This window comes from Myxocyprinus asiaticus, chromosome 40 (genome assembly GCF_019703515.2).
Source record: "Myxocyprinus asiaticus isolate MX2 ecotype Aquarium Trade chromosome 40, UBuf_Myxa_2, whole genome shotgun sequence".
In the NCBI taxonomy this organism is placed as follows: domain Eukaryota; kingdom Metazoa; phylum Chordata; class Actinopteri; order Cypriniformes; family Catostomidae; genus Myxocyprinus; species Myxocyprinus asiaticus.
The window spans coordinates 18,564,612-18,576,943 of record NC_059383.1 but is presented as its reverse complement, the minus strand read 5'-3'; the positions used below and the strand labels follow the sequence as shown (position 1 = coordinate 18,576,943).

Sequence of the window (12,332 nt, the reverse complement as noted above, 5' to 3'; positions counted from 1 at the left end):
TTTGCAACCCTCTTTGCAATGTATTAATAATCCGGTTCACTAACTGAATGTTTTTACTACGAGTGTGACTAAACATCATGTTGTGGGCATGTGAGGAGTTGCATTTGACAGTGGACTAGATTTTTTTTAGAACAGTAATGTTATGATGGACAAAGTATTTAAACTGGTTGCAGAAAGTACTTTGTAAAGGCAAAATATTCTGAATTGGCGACTTTAAAATGCTTCTTCTGTCTCTCTGTCTGATGTTTTCATCTGTTTTTGTACATGTGTGTTTTACAAGCCGGCATCAGTTCCATATAAATGATGTATATTTATTTATACATAATAATAAATCGCTTCGGACTATAAGTCGCAAGACTTTTCAGATGAAAAACAAACGCAACTTATATTATGGAAATTACAGTACATGTTAAACTAAACCCTAAAAATCAAAGTTGTATTGTTAAATTGAATTTTTTCTTTTTGTTCCTTTTTTTTTTTTTTTCTTTTTTTTAAAGGAGGGACAAGTCTAAATTAATTTTTGCAGTAATCAACATTATGCCACAAATGCTGTCGATGAGCTTAACTTGTATTGAACCCAGAATATTCCTTTAAAAACTAGCAGAATGCTAAACTGGAGCAAAATATGTCAAATTATGAAATGTCAAACTAAATGGTAACAGTACCTTTCCTTCCTGCAGACGGGCCTCACCCCTCTCATGGAAGCTGCATCAGGTGGTTATGCTGAAGTTGGTCGTGTCCTGTTGGACAAAGGGGCAGATGTCAATGCCCCTCCGGTTCCCTCCTCTCGCGACACCGCTCTCACTATTGCTGGAGACAAGGGTCACTACAAGTTCTGTGAGCTGCTCATCAGCAGGTGCGTCTTTATGACTGTAGTGCATGAAGTGTTCAGTGCAGGCGTTCTTCTTATATGGGTTTCACTCACAACATGTAAGATCTTCTAGAAAGTTTCATCTCTGGCACTGCATTGATCATTTTGCTTTTTCTGTTTATACAGAGGGGCTCACATTGATGTGCGAAATAAGAAGGGGAACACCCCTTTGTGGCTGGCTGCTAACGGAGGCCATTTTGACGTGGTGCAGCTGTTGGTGCAGGCTGGAGCTGATGTGGATGCAGCTGACAACCGCAAGATCACCCCCCTCATGGCAGCATTCCGCAAGGTAAACTGTTTTACCTTGAAGTTCATGGCCACTGGTAGTTTTCTTTTGAGAAGACGATAGATGGAGAATGATTAGAATACACCACCATGAAGCACTAAAATGTGTCTGGATTGTTTTTTAGGGCCATGTAAAAGTGGTGCAGTACTTGGTGAAGGAAGTCAACCAGTTTCCATCTGACATTGAGTGCATGAGATATATTGCAACTATTGCAGATAAGGTACAAAAGATCATTGCAAAAAATAACTGCCTTTGTCATGATCATGTGGAATGTATCCAGGGAAGAACATTTCCATAGCTTGATTTTTCTTGTGAGACTTTTATTCATGCGTTCACATTAAAATCTGTAGGAACTGCTGAAGAAGTGTCATCAGTGCATGGAGACCATTGTCAAAGCCAAAGATCAACAGGCAGCTGAGGCGAACAAGAACGCCAGCATTCTGCTGAAGGAGCTTGATCTAGAGAAGGTTTAATTTGTCTTCAGATGTTGACCATAATAATCACATGCAGTGTTTTCCCTAGAATTTTTTTCAGCAGCAGTGCTGTTGTGCATGCGTCCACGAGCCCATAACGCCGGACACGTATTTACGCACGGCGGTGGAGGAATAGCTTTAAACGACCTTAGAATCATTATAGATGGGTTATACATGTTCACCTTGTCATTTGTGTGTTTACTGGGGGCTTTTGAAGGGCTCTGGGGGTACAATTTACTAAAACATCTAAACATTTACAACAGTCTTACCTAAATCTCACGGGGGTTACAATTCTTACCTCTAGTTTTATTCAGATAGATTTTTTAAGTATATAGCCTAATTATGGTCCTCTGCTTCAGACACTTGTTTCTCAGCAAGACGTTATGCCGTGACAGTTGTGCGCTGACTTACATTTATGTTGTTGTTCTTGGCAGATACCTTTAACAAAGACTTTAACAGGTAGTCAAAGGGCAGTTCACTTGAGAAATAAAATTTCTGTCATTACTCACCCTGAAGCCTGTTGGAATTTCTCTCCTCTGTGGAACACAAAAAAAGATGTTAGGCAGAATGTTAGTTCCAGTCACTATGCACTGTCACTTTTTTTTCCCCCATACATTCTCCCTAACATTTCCTTTTGAGTTCCATGGTAGAAAGAAATCAGAAACTTTTGCAAGTGATAACAGAATTACTATCACTTTAAGAGTACAAGTCAATACTCACCAGTTACATTAAAATGGCCATTTAATGTTGTCAAAATGCATTGAAAAATTTTAACAGATGAAATCCTGAGAGAACCTTGCTTATATGTATATTAAAGATTGAAAAGGATGTATTTTCATATTATGTATATTATTAATATTATGGTATTTATATTACTATATTATTATTATTTATGCATATTTTTACATACTAATTAAAATTTACTGACAGGGCAGAGAAAATACCTGTACAGTTCAGATGGGGCTCCAGAGAGATGGAGATGACAGATGTAACAGGTGTTTAAGTGTTTCTCTTCTTCCTGCAGTAGGTTCTCTTCACCCAGAGTAGTTCTGGTTTCAGTTTACACAAAGCATTTTTGCTCTATCTGCCTTTATTTTCAAAGGTTCTGTAATATGATATGAGGGAGCGTTATGAAAATGCGGCGATATGACAGGTGGGAAAACTAGATCACTCGGTTGTGCGCATGCAATTTTGACAGCTTTGCTTTGTTGATTTTAAACAGGAACGATAGTTTTATCTTATCGCAAGCTTACAGAGACACGGTGCAATGCCATTCGCACGTCGAATCTTAAGTTCAATAAATATGCAGCAAACTTACTTGTGACTTTCTGCATGCACGCTTACACGAAACTCAACAAGCGTTCAGTGAGGTGCACAAGAGAGGGAGAGAGGAATGCGGAAGAGCTGATTTACTCATGCTTCTCCGTTGCAGGACAGACACACGTTGAACTGCTATATGGTGATGTCACTGTGACTACGTGCGTGCATTTGTGTGTGTGCGCAGTGGGGTCCCTTTCGTTTCATACCAGCCCCATTTAACAGCATGCAGTGTAAAAAGCGTTATGTTGTGTAAAGAATATTAAAGAACCTTGTGAAATCTCAGCTCAGCCGTGCGCTGCTGCTGAATGCATATAGGGGAAACACTGACATGCCTAATGTGCATTAATTTAGCTAGTGGTTGATGGTCTTGCTGTTAGTCATATTGTGCAGCAGAATGTTGTGTCATGGTGAACTAAGTTTTTTCCAACCTGTTTGATGACAGTCTCGTGAAGAAAGTAAAAAACAAGCTCTGGCTGCAAAGCGAGAGAAGAGAAAGGAGAAGCGCAAGAAAAAGAAGGAAGAGCAGAAGAGGAAGATGGAGGAAGAAGAGGCAAAAGTAAAAGAGGTGTTTTCTGAGATGCAGGATCAGAAGGATGACTCTGCTGAAGGTGAGAGTTGGTTCATGCCCAGATGTTGTATAGAAAACATCACTCTAGGGCTGGGCGATATGACTACATAAAATATATGTCAATATTTTTCTCTATTGACTATATTCAAAATACACAGTATACTGTATACAGTTGCAATCAAAATTATTCAACCCCCCTGACCAGTAATACATTCTGGTGATGTGAATTAAAACACATCAACTAAAACCTCAGTAAACAGTCAAAGTAAGTTTTTAATAAACATTTGAGTGATTTTGAGAACAAAGAGTTCAGTTTACCCAAATTTTAAATTCTCTCCACAAATGTCATGTCAAAAATATTCAACCTCCAAAGTCAATCATTTGTGGAGCATCCTTTATCCTTAATAACGACAAATAAATGTTTCAGGTAAGTGTTCACAGGCTTCGGACACCTCTCTATTAGAATATTTACACATTTATCATGAGCAAAAGCTTCCAGCTCACTGACATTCTTTGGTTTCTGTGCTGCCACTGCTTCCTTGAAATCGCAACAAAGGTTTGCAATGGGATTTTAATGATGGACTGAAAGGGCCATTTAAGGACAATCCACGACCTATCCCTGAACCAGATTTTGGACAACTTGGATGTATCTTGGTGTTATTGTCTTGCTGGAAGGTCCAATGATCACCAAGCTTCAATTTACACACTGAAGGCATCACATTTTTCATGTCAAAATGGCCCGATACCTGAAAGAATCCATGGTGTCAGTCACATAGTCAGGAAAGCCGTTTCCTGCAGCCGCAAAACATCCCCCTAACAGGACTGACCCACCTCCATGCTTGACTGTGGAGATGGTTTCATTCTTTTCATCACCTTGTCATCTTACTCAGATGTACTGCTGACCCATGGGTCTAAAACTCATTTTCAGTCTATGTAACATCTATAAAACCTTCTTCCAGGACCCCACAGGTCTTTCTACTAGGGGTTGAATAATTTCGATTGCAACTGTATATCAGTAATTATGTGTTTGCTATGAAATGGCTTAACAGTGATGGTTTTTTTTTTTTTTTTATAAATGAGAGTTGCCATCATTTTATCCAAATAGCCATTGTTGTAGATTCAAAAGGCATTGGATAGAAATCTATTTAAAAATAATAATGGCATGTTTCCCACAGTTTTTCACTTAATGAACACGAGGAGAATGAGATTGAATCATTTTCATGTATATGCACTTTTGTATTTGTATTCCACATACAATGATACATAGTAGCTTAATAAAAAGCATTAATTACCTTCATATATTTTTACTAAAACATTTTTGGTGATGAACAAGGTGTACAAAAACTACTTAATTATTTTTTGTAACCCAGTTGAATATTGCAATACTAAATTATTACTGTGATACCCAGTCAGGATTATTATAATAATAATAATAATAATAATAATATATTATTATTTTCAGGATTAGATTTGTTTTATACAAAAGTCATATATTTCTGTCCTGTTTACTTCACCTTCATCTGGAGCTTTTATTTTGACACCAAAAGTGCTTTGTGTAGTTTACTATGTTCTGCATCTGGTGAAATGCTGTCTTCATCCGTTTCTGTTATACTGTGCAGCAATTCTAAATTTGTATAATACCTCGTAGTGGTTACCAATATTTTGAATTTCAGGAATGCTTGAACCTGCAGTACTTTGATTTTACAGTGTACATGAACTGCTATGAGGGCGCTGAAAACATTAGCCCCGCTCGTGCACATAGATCAGCACGTCACCTGTTTATTCTGAAGCGAGCACAGACCATGTTTATCTATCTTTATCTCTGCATTTTGATGTTTTTATTTTTTTATTAATTCATAATTTTTTATGAAATTGGTCTGCTGGTGCACTCTTTGTCCAAATAAAAAGTGCATTAAATCATTGCGACATTCACAATATTGCTTAATTTTATATCGTCAGCAAAATCATCACGATTATATTGTGAATGTTCGATATATCATCCAGCCCTACATTACTCTCTGCAGTTTTTAGTTTTGTCAAGGCTTCCAGTAGCATCTTTTGACCTCTTTTGTCATTTTTTTCCTGTAGAGTTGGAGGTGCCTATTGAGCCCCCAAGTGCTACCACCACCACAACCATTGGTATCTCCGCCACCTCCACGACCTTCACCAACACTTTCGGTAAAAAGCGAGCAAATATCGCCACCACGCCAAGCACCAATCGCAAGAGCAAAAAGAACAAGACCAAGGATTCTCCTAGTGAGCCCATAATTCTTCAAGACCCACAGGTGGCGCTGGCGCAGCAAAAGGCAGACAAAAACAAGATCCACGGAGAACCTCGTGGGGGTGGGGCACCGGGAGGCACCAGTGACTCTGATAATCTGGACAGCACTGATTGTAACAGTGAAAGCAGCAATGGCAGTAAGAGTCAGGATCTTGCAGACCCACCATCATTGTTGTCCTCTTCATCCTCTGCCCCTCTGGGCTCCCACCAGCCCCAGATCACAAGTGAAAAGAGACAAGTGCTATCACTGCAAGGCTCTCGTGAGGAGAAGGTCATAGTGTCCATCTCCAAACCACAGCAGAAGTAAGAGTTGCTCTACTACTACTTGCCACTGCTGTAGGGTTTATTGTGCAATTGAAGTCACAATTGCTTAGTGCAGGGGAAAATGGCACATCATTGCACCATCCAAAATATGCAGAGAGTAGACATTTAACAAATCTTACATATTTTTAATTGTTTATTTTCTTGTAAATTTGGCATATTTCACTTGCAAACAATTTCAGTTTAAAAAAAGTCCATTCATTTGTTTGTTTAGTTCTATTGTCATTGAATCAGGAAAAAAAAGCCAACATACCACATTTGCATTTTGCTGCTCCTTGTGAAAAATTGATCATGGAGAGCAAATGAAACATCTTGATGTATTTTCATTTGCTAACAGATCTTATGAGATCAACAGTGACTTGACCCCCAGTTCCCTGCCCTCCTCATTCAAGACCATTTCACTGCCAGTCACCTCGCCCAACAGTAAGATGAATCTCACAAGCCCAAAAAGGGGCCAGAAGAGAGAAGAGGGGTGGAAAGAGGTGGTTCGGAGGTGAGGGGCGCACAAATATTTCTTTATTTTTGTATGCTGTTTTTTTTTTTACCTTAAAGGAATAGTTCACCCAAAAATGAAAATTCTCTCATAAATTTCTCACCCTCATGCCATCCCAGATGTGTATGACTTTCTTCTGCAAAACACAAATTATGAATTTTAGAAGAATATTTCAGCTCTGTAGATCCATACAATGCAAGTGAATGGGTGCCAAAATTTTGACGATTCAAAAATCACAAAGGCATCGTAAAAGTAATCCATAAGACTCCAGTGTTTTAATCCATATCTTCGGAAGTGATAAAGGTGTGGGTGAGAAACAGATCAATATTTAAATCCTTTTTTGCTAGAAATACTCCTCCCTGCCCATTAGGGGGCGATATGCATGAAGAATGTGAATCACCAAAAACACAAGAAGAAGAATGTGAAAGTTAAAGTTGAGATTGACTGAGCGGTGAGGAGAATTTAAAGTTTTTTTTTATATTGATCTGTTTCTCAACCACACCTATCATATCGCTTCTGAAGACATGGATTTAACCACTGGCGTCTCATTGATTACTTTTATGTAGACAAATGTGATTTTTGGAGCTTCAGAATTTTGGCACCCATTCACTAGCATTGTATGGACAAACAGAGCTGAGAAATTCTTAACTGTGTTCTGCAGAAGAAAGAAAGTTATACACATCTAGGATGGTGAGTAAATGATGAGAGAATTTATTTTTGGGTGAACTATTCCTTTAATTGTGCTTTATCATTTTCCCATAGATCCAAGAAACTCTCCGTCCCTGCCTCTGTGGTGTCTCGGATAATGGGTAGAGGTGGCTGCAACATTACAGCTATCCAAGACGTTACAGGCGCACACATTGATGTGGACAAGCAGAAGGACAAAAACGGAGAGAGAATGATCACAATCAGGTACAAATAAGGCTGAAGGTCCTCAGAACATGTTTAGAGGAGTAGTAAAATAATACAGAACTGTGCAAAACGATAAAGGCAGTTGTGGAAAATGTTGTATAGTGAGTATTTTTCAAAAGTAATAACATGTATCATTTTTATTTATCAATAAACTTCACTAAAATGCAGTAAACATTAAAAATAACTAAATCAGTGTTTGGTGTGAACCAGTGTTTCCCACAGAATTTAGCTCAGCCCATATTATATATTAGTAACATTTTAATTTTTAAATGTATTTAAAAAAAAAAAATCTATTGCAAAAGTGTATCTGTAGCAATAATATTATATAATAATAAGAAAATATTATTACATCCAATGTAAACAAAATAATAATGGTTATTAATACTACATTAAGAAATTAGAGAAATATATTACAATTGTATTATAATAACTAATAATAACAATATTATTTGTATTATACAAGTAATATTTCTCTAATAATTTTCTCTTTCTCTCTAAACTTGGTCACAGCCTTATTATGATATCTAGTTAAAAACTGCAGGAACTTTCTGTGTGAAGTCGCATTAACAATAGCCTTTGAATGAGCGCCTATTAATTCCACATATGGTGAAATGCTCTATTCTACGCTTCTGTCCATAAAAACCTGGGGCCTCATGTATAAAACATTGTGTAGAATTAATACTAAAAGTGTGCGTACACACAAAAAGCCAAATTTTGCGTGCGCACAAAAGTTTTCAGATTTATAAACTCTACATTCTCAACAACCTGCACAAAGTTTATAAATCCCAGTTAGAGGATGATTGCACGAACATACACGTGATTTATTCCCCACCCCGTATCTTCCTTGAAATAACCATAGTACAACGACTGCTTTTATGATGCATTACCTCATCTGCATATAATTACCATATGCATATTGCCATATTTTTATATTCCACATGTGGGCTATTATATGAAAAAGCTTATATGAAGAGTTTATCATCTGTCTTGAGAGATCATTACTTGGCCAGTTGGAGTCGCCAATTCATAGACATTTGTAAAAGGGTGCGTACACACAGTCAAGAGTGTGCGGACGGTGTGCACATCTATACCAAATTTATTTTTTATAAATCCATTGTGTGTGCAGAAAGTTGCGTATGCACATTTCAATGCCTATTTTGTGCGTACCCAATGTTTATACACCAGGCCCCTGGTATCAGAGGGTTGTTTTTGGGTTGTATAGTAACTTCTGGCCAATTAAAGTGAATTTAGAGCACTATAATAGCGCACATTACCAAACCAAATCGAACGCAACACATCTGTTATTTTCTGCGATTTAAATTCATTGAGTAAGCACAGAATCACTTCAGGTGTGCTCAGAACAGAGCTGCACACGAGCAGCACGTGGGCCAATCAGACTGTTTGGTTAAATCACAGCCCTTTGCATTTTCATATTTACACATGGCCATATCTTGATTTTAATTTGATGAATTGTTCAGCCCTTCACAATGCAATAAAAAGACGAGTTGTTTTTGCTGTATTTCACAGCAAATGCTTTATCGCATCACATTCAATTCAGACTGCAAGCTCACAACTTGGGTATCAGTCTTTTTCCATGGCGCTGGAGATTCAGTATTGCTGGAGCGCCGCAGCTGAAAACGGTGCAGGAAACACTGGTGTGACCACCCTATGCTTTTAAAACGGCACCAATTCTCCATGGTACATTTGTACACAGTTTCTCAAAGTTGTTGGCAGTAAGGTTGTTCCAAGCATATTGGAGAACTTGACACAGTTCTTCTATGGATATAGGCTGTCTCAGTTGCTTCTGTCTCTTCATATAATCCCAGACCGACTCAATGTTGAGATCCAGGCTTTGTGGGTGCCATACCATCTGTTTCAGGACTTCTATTTTATTTGCAATAGCAATGTTTTGATGTCAAAAAAGGATATTTCATATTGACAAAGATAATAGATAAGATATAAACCATCTTAAGACAAATGTTGAAATGTTTAATGTGCCAAAGACTTTTGCACAGTATTACTGTATGAAATTTCACGTGCTCTCTTGCTTGGTTTGCAGAGGTGGTACAGAGTCCACAAGGCATGCTGTGCAACTGATCAATGCACTGATCCAGGACCCTGCCAAAGAGCTGGAAGACCTGATCCCTCGTAACCACATCCGGCCACCTGGCACCAACACCAAAATCAGCTCCACCTACACAACCTCCACTGGGGCCACCAGCACTACTGCAGCCAGTTCAAAAGGCCTGCCATCTGTGGTGCCCACCTCTAGCATGTCTTTCCAATCCACCGCCAACTCAACAACTCAGCAGGCTGGCAAGTTAGTCAAAAGTATGGCACCTGGTGTCAGGCCCCCCTTCGTTTCTTTGCCACCACTTGCTTATGCTCATCCTCAGCTGGCTCTTCTTGCAGCCCAGACTATGCATCAGATCCGCCACCCTCGTTTGCCCATGGCGCAGTTCGGCGGCACTTTCCCATCCTCCCCCAATACGTGGGGTCCATTCCCCGTGCGCCCTGTGAGCCCTGGTAGTGCTAACAGCTCGCCCAAACACAGCAACTGTTCTGCTACACGCCCCACCATCTCGGCTCATGCCCATACTGATCACCCTGCTGCTGCTGCATCCAGCACCTCAGCTCCCACTGGCTCCACCACCTCTCCCACCAGTACTGCACCTACCAACACCCCCACGCCTTCCTCTGTTAGGAAGCAGCTTTTCTTGTCAGAGCCCAAGTCAGGGGCTGGAGTAGCTGTGCCCACTACCGGCAGCAGTGCTCCCTCAATGCAGGTTGCTGGCTCTCCCATCAGCTGTGTTCCCACCACACCTACAACCCCTCCACCTGCACCTGTGCCCATTGTTTCACCCTCACAGCATCCTCCACCCACCAAGCCAGAGCCAGTCAGCCTCAGCACCCCTGCTAAAGAGAAGCCCTTCATGGAGCTTGCTGCACCTGCTCCATCTGATTGCTCCAGCCCCTCTGCTCCCCTTCATTTCACTTCATCTCCATCAGGCCCCTCGATGCTGGCTGTACAGCCTGAGAGCCGGCAGCAGCTTCCGCCACACTTTCCCTCCAGCACAGAACCCAGTTCCTCTTCCTCATCTCAGCCAGGGTCATCTCACCCTGTCACGCGCCTACCCCCTCCCACCGGCAACAGCACAGTCACTAACACCAGCAGCACCTTACCTCATTACGCCACCCCCACTGCACCCAGTGTGTCCCCACGCGTGCAGCCACCGGCACACTACTACACCTTGGCTCCAGGTGCCTTGCAAGAGCAGCAGTCTGTGTTTGTGCCTCCAGGAGCTCCACAGGAGCCACTCAAACAACCACTGCAGCAGCAACAACAGCCTGCACCTCAGCCTAACCTGGCTCCGACAGGTATGCCCCCTCTCTCTCTTCCAATATCCTCCACCATGGGCATGATTAACGGCTCTCAAATGCACCTGCACAGCGGAAAACCGCAATTGCCCCCCAACTTTGGCCCTGCAGCTCTCTTCAGTCACTTCAGCAGCATCTTCGACAACAACCAGGTGGGCAACAATCAGGTTTGGGGGGCCTGCCATCTACCTGCACGCACCCCACCTGAGCAATCCTACAGTGCTACCACCTACATAGGGGCAATAGGGCAAATGGAAAGTGTCATGCCGCCTCCTGATGACTCGAAAGCTCCAGGGTATCGCTGCTCCTCACAGAGGATGGTCTCCAGCCCCATTGGTGAGTGCTATCTGTAAATAATAAGCTCTCTTGCTTAAGACCTTTCTATTTATTGGCGATTGTAGTTAAATAATGTTTTAGTAAAGCACTTATGATCTCTCTGAAACAGGAATGCATCCAGTGGACCCCACAGGCAACTCCATGTCCTCGTCTGTTGCACACACAAGCTTTACCACAAGCATGTCAGCCAGCCCTGTGATCCTTCACGGTCCAGCTCCTGTGGGTGCACCCTCCTTCAGCCGCCAGCACTTCTCTCCCCATCCCTGGAGTGCCTCTACTTCCTGTACGAAAATGTCTTTCTTCCTTTTAATGCAGATATACCAAGCACATCACTTTTTATTAGGGCTGTGAATCGATAAAAAATATATAACTAATAAATCACACATTTATCTGTGATTAATTGCAAATTCGCTATTAAATTGTGGTGCATGATCCATTTCAACAAACATTAAAAAATCATAAATATATTTACTTTATAATTTGTCTCAAATAACTTCCAAGAAATTGGTTTGTCACCATTTATTTTAATTATTTTAATGTTATTTAAATGTTTACATGTACGATATTTTTTCTTTCTTTCTGATAGTTAATTAGATCCATTTTTACAGGTATTAATCTTTGATACAAGTATTTGTATACATGCCATAAAATCAGTGGGCATGATGTAATTACAATTTGGGCAAAATCTTTTGGCATTTTCCAGAGGACTTTTTTAATAGGATAAAATGGGCAGATTCAATTCATATCAAATTTTATTGGCAGGAGAAACTACATTGCCAATGCATTATTAGACACTATACATACAGATATAAAACATATTGAATGCTGAAGTTTAATTTGCTGAAAATCTCAAAACTAATTTTTTTCTGGCGCCATTCAGTCTCTACAAGTATACATGGCTGCAGCTTGCTGAACGGCCAGGTTGTTCAGTCTCTATCTTGCGCACGCTGGGTCTCTATCGAGCAGTTTTGCTTTTGAAACGGGTTCAGATAAAAGTCAGTGAGCATTTTCGTGCGATGCGAAGAGATACAGCAGCTTGCCCATATCACTCGGCTGTTTGTGGGTACAATAAACCCGCTCCTGTGTTTATTAT

At 40.4% G+C, this 12,332-nt stretch overlaps 1 protein-coding gene across 1 annotated transcript in view; it reads left to right on the top strand.

The window, feature by feature from the left end:
- The window catches only part of ankhd1 (ankyrin repeat and KH domain containing 1), a 67,293-nt gene that overhangs the window by 52,397 nt on the left and 2,564 nt on the right, over positions 1 to 12,332 (top strand). The window contains 10 exon segments of the mRNA XM_051680282.1: positions 681 to 856; positions 998 to 1,160; positions 1,282 to 1,377; positions 1,508 to 1,624; positions 3,393 to 3,558; positions 5,607 to 6,102; positions 6,458 to 6,613; positions 7,376 to 7,525; positions 9,585 to 11,239; positions 11,349 to 11,522. Of these exon segments, the coding sequence (XP_051536242.1) occupies positions 681 to 856; positions 998 to 1,160; positions 1,282 to 1,377; positions 1,508 to 1,624; positions 3,393 to 3,558; positions 5,607 to 6,102; positions 6,458 to 6,613; positions 7,376 to 7,525; positions 9,585 to 11,239; positions 11,349 to 11,522 (3,349 nt within the window).